The sequence below is a fragment of the Antedon mediterranea genome, chromosome 5 (genome assembly GCF_964355755.1).
Source record: "Antedon mediterranea chromosome 5, ecAntMedi1.1, whole genome shotgun sequence".
In the NCBI taxonomy this organism is placed as follows: domain Eukaryota; kingdom Metazoa; phylum Echinodermata; class Crinoidea; order Comatulida; family Antedonidae; genus Antedon; species Antedon mediterranea.
Genome location: NC_092674.1, coordinates 4,478,421 through 4,494,243, shown reverse-complemented (window position 1 = coordinate 4,494,243; position 15,823 = coordinate 4,478,421). Strand labels below are relative to the sequence as shown.

Genomic DNA, 15,823 nt, shown 5'->3' with positions numbered 1-15,823 from the left:
TATGCCCAAATATGGTAGTGATATGACATCATCAGGTCCATTTATGGGCACATCACATGTGTTTGTCACATAAAGTTTGATAGTGTAGACAGAGCTCTATTAAAATGTGTGTGTTGTGTTGAAATAGAAATTTACCTTTTTGAACACCGCATCGAAAACATGAACTGGGCTGTTCAGATCAATTCCATCTGGATGTTGTAGTTCATTATCATCTTGTTGCTTTTGGTCATCAAATACATCAAGTTGAATTATCAAGTCTGGGTCATCTTTATCAACATCACTGTTAAAGAACATAAGTTATGATAAATAGTTTATAGTTTTTGGACAATGATGATTTCTTTTGAGTGCTATTGTTTGACACTGTATTTGTAAGTATGTTTGACACTGTATTTGTAAGTATTTTTGACACTGTATTTGTTAGTACTGTATTATATTGTTTGAAATTTTTTATATTTTTATACATAAGGATGATACTATTAGTCTACAGATATACTGATTAGAATGTTATGATGGACATATACAAATTTAGACAGTCTGATAATGAAACATACAAATGAGTGCACATGCACAGAAAAGTTGTAAAAAAAACACCAAATATAGTAGCGATATGCCCAAATATGGTAGTGATATGCCCAAATATGGTAGTGATATGCCCAAATATGGTAGTGATATGCCCAAATATGGTAGTAATATAACATCATCATGTCTATATATGTCCACACATCACATTTTTTTGTCATATAAAGTTTGATAGTGTGGACAAGACTTAAGAGTTTCTATATTTAATCAAATGAACACATGTTAAACAATGTCAGGGATGGAGAGGTAAGGATTAATAAATGATAAAGATGAAAGAGAAATAGTAGAAGCCCTCTTTTGGGACACCCCTATTCAGGGGACACCTCTATTAAGGGGACACTTTCTTAAATAATGTGGCAATATATGACACATGTTTGGGTCCTAAAGGTGTCCCTTTAATAGAGGTTTTTACTGTACAGGATAAATTTAATTACAAAATGATGAACAATGTGATTTTGTATATTTGTATGTTCCTATTCAGGGAACACCTCTATTAAGGGGACACTTGTAAAATGAACGTGGCAATATATTTTTTAACACTATGACTAGCCCCTATTGTTTAGGGATATTTCTATGCAGTGAACACCTTGTTGGGTGGTTCTACTGTATAAGGAAAACTATATACAAAGCTGATATATTATCCTAATGTGATGGTGATGCAAACATTAACAATAATATGTAGTGCATCATGCATTAAATAGCAACAGCATTCTCCTCAAAACAAGGAAAATATTTATACATAAAAGTATAGGGCCCAGGTGGCGTGGTACATACTTTCCCCAAGGGAATCTTACAACAGGACGCTGAGCTCTGGATATCAAAGGGTTTATCTGTGGCTAAGACACAATCAGCTCCACGCCCCTTAACAGGCACTGCACGTCGCAGGAAATATGCGCATAGTAGTGTTGGTATTTGTCGTAGCCAGACATAAGATCAAAAGACTGTCATGAGTCCCTATCTTGGCAAGGTGAGCTCAGTGTTTTGTTGTTAGATTGCCTTGCTTTCCTCCATGTCAGTCATGGGGAGAACACTGTACAGTACACTGTGCAACACAAAGCAATGGTATCAAAACATTGATAAATAAAAGAACTCAAACAAACAACAACTATTTAGCGTTCCTCACCTTGCCAGCAAGTCCAGTCTTCAAGTTAGATATTATTTGACAAAAAATATGAACATGAAAGAGTTAACAAATGAAACAGTAGACTTAAGCAATATAAAACATATAAAAAAAATATATATAAGATAATTCCATGGTAGAATTAATGTGTTGACTGCCAAGAACAAACGTATTACTGGGCTTTAAATAGCCAGTAGGTCTACAGTAATGGGTTACTATAGTGCAATACTAGTGGGTTCCAAATAGTTTTCATGGTGGGTAATAGGAAAACTTGGAGGAGGGTGAGGAGGTTACTTTCGATGAGCATGCTTCAAAATGCCCAACACAACTAAGCAAAATGCTCAGGGTTATAATGACATGACTTAAAATCATTATAGCACCCTCTATCCATTTTTGAAAGAACACAATTCTTGGAAGTTAACACATTCATTATTCTAATGTAATATATATGTAAATCACATGCAAATTAGGAATCAAACCCACATCATATACACAACAAAAAGTAAAGCATTGCAACATTGTATGTAGACATACTAAGCCAATTATAGTTATTATTAATATCAAAATATTAATAAAATCTAAACATTGATAATAAGCAAAGTTAAGTTTAAAATATTAAATATAAATTTAATATTATTCAAATAGAATTTCATTTCATTAACACAAATTAAACTTTTAAGCAAGCAATATGTAAATAATATTAAACAAAGACAATTATTCAATTAGAAGAAAGAATCTATTTATTTTAGTTATTTGACTTAAATTCCAATATTACCATAAGAATAATAAGAGCCCAAAAAAAATATAATCAATTTTAATTAATTTAGTGAGGAGCCTAGCGTAAATTTCTTAGATATGCTTTCCCTAATTAGTTATTTTGTAATTATTTTATTCATATTTTTTATGAAAGGCTGACATACGCAAAATGCTAGTAGACTTCAATATGAATACTGTATGTACAATTTCATCAGTTATGTAGCCACAAGCAATAAAGTGGTGCAGTTTTCGCAAGAAAATGGAACAATCTTTGGGTTATAAAGACCTCTGTGAAAAAGTGGTCAGATTGAAACCTTACCAACACTACTGGTGGCTACGGCCTTGTTCATTCATTACACATTGTAATTTACCAAGAAATGCAATTAATTTGGAATAGCATATCAGGGATGATCACATTAGGTTCCTCACTATCATATCAACAAATTATATATACCGTAACTGGGTGAGGATATCCAAAATCTTTAAACCAATGAATTCATTTCTTAAACGATTGCGTTCGTCGAAATTTTCTGTCGATATAAGTATTGCGTTGATAAATCCAATTAACGAAGCTTTATACGGAATAATGACATCCTGTTTTAGCTCATTAATTATGAAACTAAATCTATATCGTTGTTGTTTGGTAATCTGTAAATATAAAGAAAAGAATAGTATTGCTTTGATTGCTTAAATACGGAGGTTGGCAAGCATGATATAACTTTCCCATAACCCAAAATTCTCTACCAGAAGAACTCAAAATTATTAATTTTATATCAAATTACATGAATACCTTGTTTCTACTATTATTGTTTAAGTTAATAATGTATCTGTTTTAAATTAAATTATAACTGCATTTGTTAAGTTAAATGTCTTTTTTGCTCATCATTATATTGTTTTTTTACATGTTTCTTACCTTACCATACTTAAATATGTTGCCTGGACCCCACATCTTAAAGCTTATACTTCCAGTGGGGTATCCCTATTATTTATTATTTTAGAAAATGTTTTCTGTATTTTGTTTTTATTTGAGAAATAAAATATATTATTGATTATTTTAGTTATAGTTCAGTTTATATTAACTGAATCACCCTTTTTTCATACATTATGATTTACTTATTATAACTCTAAAAAGAAAAATATATATATATAAAATATTATATTTTTCTGGCTGTTTACTTTATCGTTTTGATTTAGCTTTTCGCTTTTTTTTTTGTATCTCCATTGAGATCCAGCCACTGATACCCACAGCATTGTCGTTTTTTTCAGTAATTTGCCTTTGGATTTATATATAAAATATTAGAAATTATAATGTTTTACTCAAATATGAATATGAAAGAAATAAATGTTTATTTGATTGATTGAGTTCAGTGTCTGAAATAGTACATACTGTAGGTTATTGTACAAGCATGACAGTTAGTTAAAGTTTATTTAAAGTCTTTGCCAAAATAAGTTAATAAAATACTTGAAATAAAACAAGGGTACTCATAAAAATTATGTATTGAGAATATTTAATATTTCGATCTATATGATCATTTTCAAGACTCTCATATGATCAAATATACTGGATTGAAACTTTTCAATTTTCCTAAATGTGTTCTGTCTCTTTATTTGGAGTAGTACTGTACCCTTGTTTTTATTTTATTTGAAATTATTCATTGGATCTTCTGAATATTAAATATACATAAACCTGTTTACTTGTTTGTTTGTTTACATATATTATGTAGTTAAAAAGTAAATACTAAACAAATTCAATACAGGATGTATATCTATTGTATTACATATGTTTTATGGATATGATATAATCAAATTATTATTTAAAAAACTGGATATCATGCATGCAATGAAAAATTATTATTACAAGCCTGTACCCTTGTATTATTTTAAGTTTTTTATTATCTTATTTTGACAATAGACTTTAAATAGACATTTTGATTGCTATGTTGTTATTAAATCACTAATGGGATGCTTATTAAAAAACTGAATATCATTCATGTAACGCAATATTGTTTCTAAATGGTGAGGTATTGATATCATGATATTTATTTTATTTTATTTCAAGCATGACAATGACAAAATTAAGTAAATTTATAACATTGCATGGTACGTTTTTTTCAAATTCTGTTCTCCTCTTGCAGGAGAAAAGCCCTAAACATGGAGGGGCGTTCAAAGTTGGTACATTTTCTCAAATAGTATGTTCTCCTCTTGGAGGAGAAAATCCCTAACAGAGTAATATTTGTTTATCCTATGGTAATAAGCTAGTAATGAATTATGACATTGATTAAAAGTTCAGAAATTTATTTAAATACAATCTTTAGATAGACTCTGTTCATCTCCCCTTTACATTATTCATCCTGGATCTCCCACTATAATAGCTGCAATGCAATTTGGTTTGAGCATAGAGATACTGTATTGTTCACTATATCTCTCTTGAGGCAAACATAACCAGGAAAATCTCATAATACATTTGTCTTTTATTCTTTTTCTTAGTATGTGCAGAAACTCTAATACCAGACATACAGTACTTAAACTTTGACTCATAGATCAATAGATTAATTTAACAATAGAGAAGTGAAATAAACTCTGAGACATACAATAGAGGGACTAACTATCTATTCAATATTCATGGTCAATACATTGGATAATAGCATTCTGTACAATTGCTTAATAATAACATTCAATCTTGAATTTTATATTCCATTACAGTGCAATAAATATACAACCAGCCATGGTAATTGTTTATGACTATGGAAGATAGCTATTAATTTCATTAAAATGGTATAGTACAAAAATACAGCAAAAAAGTACCCAGATAATACTAAATTATTAATACCTTTGAAATATGCTAATTTCAAAACGTTTTCTCAGAAATTCTAGAATACTTTATTTCTAAATTGTTGATAAGAGACCATTAAAAAAGGCAAATTCTGGTGCCGAGTCTTTTTTTCAACTCAGACAATGTTCCCAAATGTACAATAACGTTCCATATGGACTCTACCATTAAGTGAGGGTGTGGAGTATACTATTACTATAAATGGTAAAATAATATCGCTTTAAATTTAATTACTATCATACTAATGTTTAATGTGAAACAGCACACTTCTTAACAAAAGAAAATAGGAATATGATTTCATATCGGAAATTTACTGAATCTGAGATTTTCATCTCAAGAGAATAATGAATATATTATAAATAGAATTTGAACAATACTGCATTGATTGTTACAGAATACGAAACAGATGCAATAAAACAAAAACAATTATCATAGTGTCTTTATATCCAATCACAAGGAAATGATCTACTAATACTGTACAATAATTGATTTATAATCTTGACTTTAAATGTAAACTACAGTATGAATTATATTATTATTGATTAATGCGGATAATAGATCTTATATAGGCCACGGGAAACAAATATGATTCTCGCCGGTCTTCTCCATAGACAGTTGGGGCTCATATGCGAAAAATAAAAATACAGAGATTAATGGTGAATTTCTCAAAATCCTGAAAGCCTGGGCTAAATGTGAGCTTGACAGTAATAGGTACTAAACTTTTAAAAACTTAAAAGTTTTAAAAAAAGCATAAAAGCTTAACATCAAAAATTATTTTCGCTCTACACCAGAATTGTGTATAACATTTATTATACCGTTACACCTCTAAACACTGGACATACTCTAGTAAACAAACAGTCCCACCATTAATATCAACTTTAAACTAGACTAAAGGTAAAACATGAACAAATATAATTTTGTAGAAAGTAAATATGACCATACAGTATATTAACCTTTAAAAATAAACACAAAGTGTGAAAATAAGGTGTACATATTTTTGATGTCATGATAACAATAGATAAAAATGATATTTTACAGAGTACACAGTACATTATTATAAATCCTTTTTTATTCTAGAAGCTAAAGTTCCGGTCTACTAACTTTTGTTTGTTTAAAACATCTCTTATTCTGTATATCATAATATGGGACCCTCAGAGTCTTACAAGTCTTTGGGAGTGGAGTAATTTGGTCCTTAGAAAAAATCCTGACATGTGACGGGACTTGAACCCAGGACCCTTGGGAGTGGTAGCCAAGCATCATAACCACCAAGCCACAACTCATAGTCATTGCATTTATAAATTGAATATAATATGTATTTTACAAGAAAATTTAAAATGCATTTATCCAATACAATAGTAACATTTGGGACATCCCCATTCCCATGACACAAATAAGGGGAAATGAAGTATTGAACACTATTATACTGTACAGCCATCCCTATGTGGCACCTTGTTGGGCCCCAAAGCATCCCTTTAATAGGATTCTACAGTATAAATTCTAGTGCCAGAATGGATCTTAATTCAAAATTCAACAAATTATATGATATCAACATATTACTATTTATAATATTTACAGTATTTTATTTATAGTATATTTTGCAATCATCTCTTAAGCTCTGTCTACACTATCAAACTAGTTTGACAAAAAAGTGTGATATGCCAAAATATGGTAGTGATATATGCCCACATATGGTAGTGATATGACATCATCATGTCCATATACCGTAAAACCTCGAAAAGAAGCCCATGGGCTTAAACCTCGAAAAGACGCCCATCTCGAAAAGAAGCCCCCTCTACAGTTTGCGAAAGTACTCTCGAAAAGAAGCCCATCTCGAAATGAAGCCCCCTGGGCTTCTTTTCAAGATAGTATGGGCTTCATTTCGAGACAGACTACTCATACTGTATTGAGATGATGACAAAATTATTGTATTTGACGGTGAATCATAGGACTGTTTTTTTGCTTTTTATATTGTTTTTTAATTGGTATATTAAACATAATTTCATGGTTGAAAAATTGTCTCAAAAGTCACATTATTGTAGTAGAAATTCACAAAATTTACAGCATTCATTTCGAAAAGAAGCCCTCCTCTACAGTTTGCAAAAGTACTCTCGAAAAGAAGCCCATCTCGAAAAGAAGCCCATCTCGAAAAGAAGCCCATCCAAGAGCACTAAAAAAAGAAGAAGCCCATGGGCTTCTTTTCGAGGTTTTACGGTATATGGGCACATCACATTTTTTTGGTCACATAAAGTTTGATAGTGTAGACAAGGCTTAAAGAGCTTCAAGACATCACATCACAATCTCTTAGAATTAGTAATAATTACCTTATAGTGTTCAAGTGAGTCTATAGCCAGGTTATATCCTTTCTTTGAGTGGACACACAGGGCTGAAAGCAGCTCAATTAATTGAATTTTCACCATTTCATTTTTGGTATCCAAGGCTTAGAAAAAAAACAACATTAGAAAAGTTTAAGTTACCATGTCAAAATTATTCTACTGCCAGCTATTGCACATTGAATTCAGAAACAGTTTACCAAATTAGTTAGCAGGCATTTTTTAGATAATCATACACACTGTTTATTTTTTCTTAATAAATTAAATTATACAACATTGAAACCAACTAAAATCATATGTTATATTGCAGTTAAGTTTTTACTGCAGTAACTGTTGGAATAATTTCAAAACTTAAAATTACATATAAAAACAAAAAGCATATTTTGTTTTTTTCATTAATTTTATGTCAAATGTTGATGTTTCCTGCTAAAGCTAATAATTATATATACTTGTATGATAGTACACAGTAATTATGATAATATTATATAAAGTCTACTTCCATCTGTAATTAGGTATGATATATATAATGTATGTTACCTAACAGTAACCATTCACCCTGAAAATGTAAAAACCATACTTCATAAGGCAAATCTAAATCAAATGTTCCCTAATTCAAAATAATAATTACAAATTAAGGAGTAAACATAAACACAAATCAGGCAACCGCAACAAAATTTTGAGTACAGTTTTTATATTTTCTTACTTTTATATATATAGTCTTTTGGGTCCTTATTTCGAGAACACTTCTATTCAGGGGACACTTTCACATGAAACGAATGTGGAATACTACAGTAAAAACACATTTGGGACATGGTGACATTTTGTTTGGGACAGTGACACTTTGTTTGGGACAGAGTGACACTTTGTTTGGGACACAGTGACATTTTGTTTGGGACAGAGTGACACTTTGTTTGGGACACAGTGACATTTTGTTCAGGACACGGTGACATTTTGTTTAGGACACCAGGGGCGGACCCAGGGGTGTTGCCCTAGTGGCCCGGGCAACACCCTTAATTTTATTAAAATGTTGTTTCTGCCACTAAATTAAAATTGAGTCCCATTTCATCGTATACAATATCCATTCGGACCCGGAACTTGATAGGCTTAGTCATAAAGTATAGTTACAGAGTTGCAGGGCATTTTATCATTGTTGTTGTTGTTTTGATGTTAGCTTAATCGTTAAAATTGGTAAAAGAAGTGATGCTGACGCCAACGAATTTAACGAGCTTCACAACCTAAATATTTCTTTGTAACAAAATTTATTTTAAATGGAACGCTACAAAAATAATCCTTCGCTTCATCACTGCATGAATACCTAATAACCAGACAAGATCGTATCTTTGTTATGTTTCACCATCAATCCATTTTCATATCATGCGCAATCCATTTTTCAACAATATATTAGTATAATAACATTTTGATTGAATAGTAAGGGATTAGTTACAGTGTTGACTTTCAATAAACCATTGGTAATTTACTGAAAATCCCGTATGTTTTATTACCGGCGGAATACTATAGGCTACAATCCTCTGTTTGCTAGCGCACACTATAGAGTGAGTGACATTTCCGGCAAACTAGAGGTGCAATTTATCATGAATTTTACGTCAGTGATACTTTGTTGGGACATGGTGACACTTTGTTGGGACATGATGACACTTTGTTGGGACACGGTGACACTTTGTTGGGACATGATGACACTTTGTTGGGACATGGTGACACTTTGTTGGGACACAGTGGCATTTTGTTGGGACATGGTGACACTTTGTTGGGACATGTGACACTTTGTTTGGACATGATGACACTTTGTTGGGACATGATGACACTTTGTTTGGGACACGGTGACACTTTGTTGGGACACGGTGACACTTTGTTGGGACATGGTGACACTTTGTTTGGGACAAGGGGACATGGGACACGGTGACACTTTGTTGGGACATGGTGACACTTTGTTGGGACACGGTGACACTTTGTTGGGACACGGTGACACTTTGTTGGGACATGGTGACACTTTGTTGGGTCACGGTGACACTTTGTTGGGTCATGGTGACATTTTGTTTGGGACACGGTGACACTTTGTTGGGACATGATGACACTTTGTTTGGGACACGGTGACACTTTGTTTGGGACACGTTGAAACTTTGTTGGGACATGGTGACACTTTGTTTGGGACATGGTGACACTTTGTTGGGTCATGGTGACACTTTGTTGGGACACGGTGACACTTTGTTAGGTCACGGTGACACTTTGTTGGGACACGGTGACACTTTGTTGGGACACTGTGACACTTTGTTGGGACACGGTGACACTTTGTTGGGTCACGGTGACACTTTGTTGGGTCATGGTGACACTTTGTTGGGTCATGGTGACACTTTGTTGGGACATGGTGACACTTTGTTTGGGACACGGTGACACTTTGTTGGGACACGGTGACACTTTGTTGGGACACGGTGACACTTTGTTGGGACACGGTGACACTTTGTTGACACAATGACACTTTGTTTTTAAATTCAATTTTTACTATTTTTATCAACTATATCTTACACCAGGGTTTCACATGATAAATTAAAATATTAATTTTTCTAAAGAAATTGAAAAATGTAAATTTATGCAAAAAATTGAATTCCATAATCCATATATAAATCAAACACACTTACCACGTCCCAGCATTCGAGTCATTTTAGAATTATTTATAACAAATTCCATTCCAGTTTTAGAGTTTAAGATAGCCTTGATGACTCCCACAATTCCAAGCTGTAGATACGCATTAGTAATTCCGGAGTATTTGTGTTCCGAGAGCCGTTCCAACGTGTTTAGCAACACGCCCAACCCGTCCATTTCGAGGAAGTTCTGCATCCATTCTGAATCAGCTGTGGCAATTCGTTTCCTTAAACCACTGTAATTGTTCACTGAAGGAATTCGCAATAACTGGATACATAATTCAGGATCACTGCTCTCAAGATTTGAACCACTCCCATCTGTGGCATCAAGGTCGGGACTGTTAAAAAGAATATCTTTTGCTTTCTTCCACATCAATGCCATACTTTAAGCAATCATACTGCAGAAAGAAATGTATTTACATTAATCTTCATTTTTCATGTTTTTGGGGGATAATACATCTTTAAAGAAACATATTGTCCAAAAAAGAACCTCTATCAGAATGTATGCCAAAGTATGACAAAACATCTGACCAATTAGCTCTTTGATATCATTCTCTAGAATAAAAATTCATATTTGGTTTGTTTTAGAGAAACCATATATAAGCCATTAGCGTAGAAAAACAAAAATGACAATACAATATTAGAATCAACAACTAAAGCCTAAACGATGACATCTGCGGTATATACCAAAAGTTACATTGGAATGCCACCATTATTTTACCAGACATAACAGTAATATTTCACTATAAAATTATCGCATTATGATGCTGTCACACGGTCTATCGCCTAACTATGTTTTATTTTAAAGTAAAATACCATGCTTAAAAAAGTATTGTATTAAACTATAGCCCATAACTGCAACGCAATCATCAATACAAAGAATACAAGGAATAAAAAACTGTACAATACTTAAGACACTTTAGCAATGAAATGGCAATGATGTTCAACTGAAGTGAAGTGCAGATTCTCTCAGCTGGTTTTAGAAATATTAAATAATGTAAACAAGAAGACTTACAGTAGTTTAAACTCTTATAGAAAGGTAATATATGCATAAATACTTCCTAAAAACTACCTACACAGTTCAGTATTGTTTCCTGGATTTAACTTTCATACCTCAAACAGAGAGAAGAACAACTGAATCACCCGAAGTATTCTATGAACTCTGACGGCTTCCTCCAGTGTATCAATGTATTGTCCATAGGATTTAAATTAAGTATCACACACTGTAGCCTATCACAGTACTGCAAACAGTACTTGGAAATACTTTACTCTAGTCAAGGTTGAAAACCTTTCTAGATTTCTTGTTTATTAGCCTATCCTATTGACCACAAATGAATGTCAACAAATGCACAAATAGGTCCCAAATCCTACTTGAATACATAGTTGTACATGTGCAAGTAAGTGATAACTAAATATTGTCTGGTTACAGTGCTCGATACCATTGGTAGAGCTAGATATATATCAAAAATAAAACTTGGTTACTTCATAGTAGGTACTGTACTTTATTACACGACAAATTTCTTTCGTATACTAACAGGGCTAAACACACTCATCGGATGAAAAGTAATCAGGCACAGATCTACAGGGTTACATAACATGTATGGGAAGTACTATGAAGTAACCAAGTTTTATTTTTATTTTTGATATAATATAGTTAGTACATGTATGTACCTTCTGTAGTTGGATATTAAAGTAATTTGTTTCCTCAATAAATTCCTTCTTTTGGTGATAACCTACTACTATAGCACTCAGTTTCTCAACATTGTATATAATTTGGTGCTCAGTGGGGAAGAATGTTATCAGAGAAGGTGATCAAGGTAAAACCTGTTGGAACAGATTTGACTGTCACCTGTAAACAATAACAAACTGCAGTAAAAATGTAATGGCAACAATATCCACAGGCCAGGTTAGGGTTCGTAGTTGAACAAGGATGCCTGTGCTAAACTTAAACTTATATTTAACTTCATACAATAATATACTGTTATAGTAATAACAACATTTATTTCCACAAATAGAGCAAAATTACAGAGTAGCATAATAAATATGCAACCGATAATGAACATATTAAAAATAAATAGTTCATTGACAATAAAGAGGAACAAAATGCAATAATATCATGTGAAAAGATTGCAAAATAAGGTTTTCATTGTAAACATCATATGAAGATATCATGTGATATTAAATTTCTTTTAATAATATTTATTGGTTGTCCTAAAAATAGTATAGTATACAAGCATGCTTATTACTACAGTAAATTAAAATAACCACTTATTTGGGACACTATTATGGAGATGACACCAATTCAGGCGACATCCTTTAGGTACGGTGGCATCCCTATTTACTATAGGTACGGTAGGTGACATTTGTATGCAGATGACACCTTAAATCAGGGGTCACCCCTATTAAAGGGAACATTTCCTGGGCATACACTACATACACTACAATATGATTACAGGAGTCAAACTTTGATTAATGAAAGCTATTTTTTGGCTCTTTTTCGCATATTGTACTGTATGTATATCATATATGTGAATTAAAAAAATTAAAATTGAATGAATGTTTCAACCCCTATTCAGATGATAATCCTAATAAGGAAACATTTGCTTGATACTGAAAGTATCCCCTTAACAATGCCTTATTATTCTAAATGATCAAGTAACATATTTTGTTACATACCAAACATTTAATTTGGATATTAAACAAGATCTGTCCATACTGAATCAATTTATAAAACTTAAAAGCTTTTGCTTTATCCTTGTACAAAAGCCTTGGTCTTTACACCTTGCTGAGAAACAAACAAACCTATAAAAGTAAACATACCCTGATGTTCATGGATACAAGGATCATTTCACCTTTAACAAACCTCCTCTCTATACTTTTTAAACTCACAAAGACATTATATATATACAAACACTATTATTCTAGTTCTAAAGCAAGTATTGTAAAGTTCTTTAAAGCATTATGTAAAGTTCAACCAAATAAATAAAGCTCAAATATTCTCAATAAACTGCACCTATAAAGGTGGATACAGAGATAATTCCACCTGTAGCAAGCCTCTCTATCCTTTTTAAACTCACAAAGATATTCTATATAAATCCAAAGGCAAATTACTGAAAAAAATGACAATGCTGTGGGTATCAGTGGCTGGGTCTCAATGGCGAGATACAAAAAAAAAAAAGCGAAAAGCTAAATCAAAACGATAAAGTAAACAGCCAGAAAAGTTAGCAGAGCTTTCGGGCAACACTAGCCCTTCATCAGTGCAAGTGACGGAATTTGGATAAAGTCATAGCATATGAGTTGGCAAGTGCTGCCTGGGTGGACAGGAAGAAAGATATTCTATATATATATAAACACTAGTATTCTATAGTTCTATAGCATATGTAAAGTTCATTCAATCCAATAAATAATGCTGAAATATCTTAATAAACTGCACCTATAAATCCACCTGATTTGTTTATTCAAGTCTTTTTCAAAAGATTCCAAATACTATTGGATTGTTGGATAACTTAGCTTAAATTATAAGAAAAACAAGGCTATGTACATGGCTGCAGTCGCTAAATTTGAGTTAGTTTTTACCGACCGACTGACCAACCGACTGACATAGTGAGCTGTTTGCACACAACTGAAAACTTTTGGCAAGAATTAAACAGTAAGCCTATACATTATATATAATGGAGGGGATATTATATATTTCGTTTTTACTACAGTTCTATCGACAAATTTAAAATAGTGCAGTAACTATACGGTACAAAGTATATAAACATCAAAAAGTAAACAATAAAGGAATAACTGTAAAATAATGCACAAATTTATATCTGTACATTATAATATAATAATAATTATTATAATATAATAATGATATATTAATCATTATGCAAAATACAAACAAGTTAATATAAAATAAAAATTTAAATTTAAAACAAACTAAAAACAAGAAGGTGAACAAAACATGACTTACCGTACTACTACAAATATGCCATCCACAAATGTAATTAAATAACAGACTTGTAAAAACAAGATTGTAATGGGAAGGTATCCCTACTCCAGACTAACTAACACTAAGAGTGTACACCTATTTTATACCTTAATTCAGGATGTAGGGGTGAGAAATATGACCCCATTAATACATAAAAGTATATTTGTTTTCTGGTGAAATGACATCATCATCTCCAGTCTCTTAAGATGAAGTGTTGATGACATCACAACTTCCTTATTTGGGATATCATACAAGTGTCGTTGACAGTACACTGGGGAACTCCAAAACTCACTGTACTTTAGTATGGATTTATTGATTTCATGATTCAAAAAATTGTATTGGTCCCCTTTAAAATTGAAATTCATCCCTGTTCCTAATATTATAACTTAATTATTAGAACAAACACAATTTTTTTTTTTTTTTTTTAAATAATGTTTTAGGCACTTTGCCAATGAGTGAAAGTCACTGTCCTCCAAAAAGGTGGAAATCCGTTTCAAAGAACAAAGATGCTCAACAAATATCTTTAACATGTTTTGGCGATTAGAATTGAACATGTGATAAAAAGTAGGATTTGAACGCATGACCCATAGATCAAGCAAATCATTTTAAAAAAGCATTTTAAAAGTTAAGCAGTAGTTATGCTTCATTACTGAATTTTTCAGTATTAAAAACAATAATTGTACTCATTGCTGAAATGTCGGGCCTACCAGCAATTTCATATTGACATATTTATTGGTTTTTTGTAAGAATATTTACTCAAATTCAGGATATTATTTATTTGTTTCATGACACCCAGTTTTTTTACTGTGTTTTTTAAAGCACCAGCTACAGTACAACACTCACCCCACCCTCTTCCATCAGTACATGTAACATTACAGATTTCAAATGTTGTTTATAATTGCTTTATTTATTGTGTTATAACAGTACACTACCTAAAATCCATTAGTACAAGATAAAATCTATCCTATAGTAGTGACATCCTATACGATGATGATGTACTCAGAATGTGGTAACATAATAAAAAGTAAAATAATAAATTAACTATTTGATATAACAAATTCGATTTTCATTTAGATTCAATGTAATTTTAATCAACAAAATTATTCTTTTCATTTATATTTGTTATGGAATATGCTATTTTAATGTCACATAATAGAAAAAAAAATTTACCTGAAAAATAAAGCCAACAAAATTCAAATTGACTGGAACTCAATGATTTAACCGTTTATTTTGTCTTTTTATAAGAGAAAATATTTTTTTTTTCCTACGGAAGTGATTAACTTGATTAAAACTGCAAAATGGCCTATTCAAAGTCTTTTTTAAATTAATCTTTATTTTTTTCATGTTTTGGGAGGACAATACAGTTTTGTTAATATTGCACACCTTTTCTTAAAAACAAGTGAGTACTTTGACTTGTTTTTGGCTGTGCATGTGTGTGGTAGAATAACAAATGCAAAAAACTGTACATTATTTATGGATTGTTCAATAAATATTCTTTTTTTATTATATACAGAATCTCTCTTAGGCCCTGTTTCTGCTGCCAACTAAATACTGTATATTATACGGTATTTGTTG

At 31.8% G+C, this 15,823-nt stretch overlaps 1 protein-coding gene across 3 annotated transcripts in view; it reads right to left on the bottom strand.

Moving 5' to 3' along the window:
- LOC140050088 (inverted formin-2-like) overlaps positions 1-15,823 on the bottom strand; it is a 31,252-nt gene that overhangs the window by 12,855 nt on the left and 2,574 nt on the right. Inside the window, exons 1-6 of one of the 3 annotated variants that reach the window (XM_072095098.1) lie at positions 14,231-14,325; positions 10,270-10,670; positions 7,607-7,722; positions 2,910-3,103; positions 1,703-1,720; positions 136-280 (exon numbers count right to left, since the gene is read on the bottom strand). In XM_072095098.1, coding sequence (XP_071951199.1) covers positions 136-280; positions 1,703-1,720; positions 2,910-3,103; positions 7,607-7,722; positions 10,270-10,654 — 858 coding nt within the window. In that variant the 5' untranslated portion in view covers positions 10,655-10,670; positions 14,231-14,325. Of the gene's footprint in view, positions 1-135; positions 281-1,702; positions 1,721-2,909; positions 3,104-7,606; positions 7,723-10,269; positions 10,671-14,230; positions 14,326-15,823 lie in introns of those variants that run through there. The other 2 variants (XM_072095097.1, XM_072095099.1) reach the window with 2 other exon arrangements.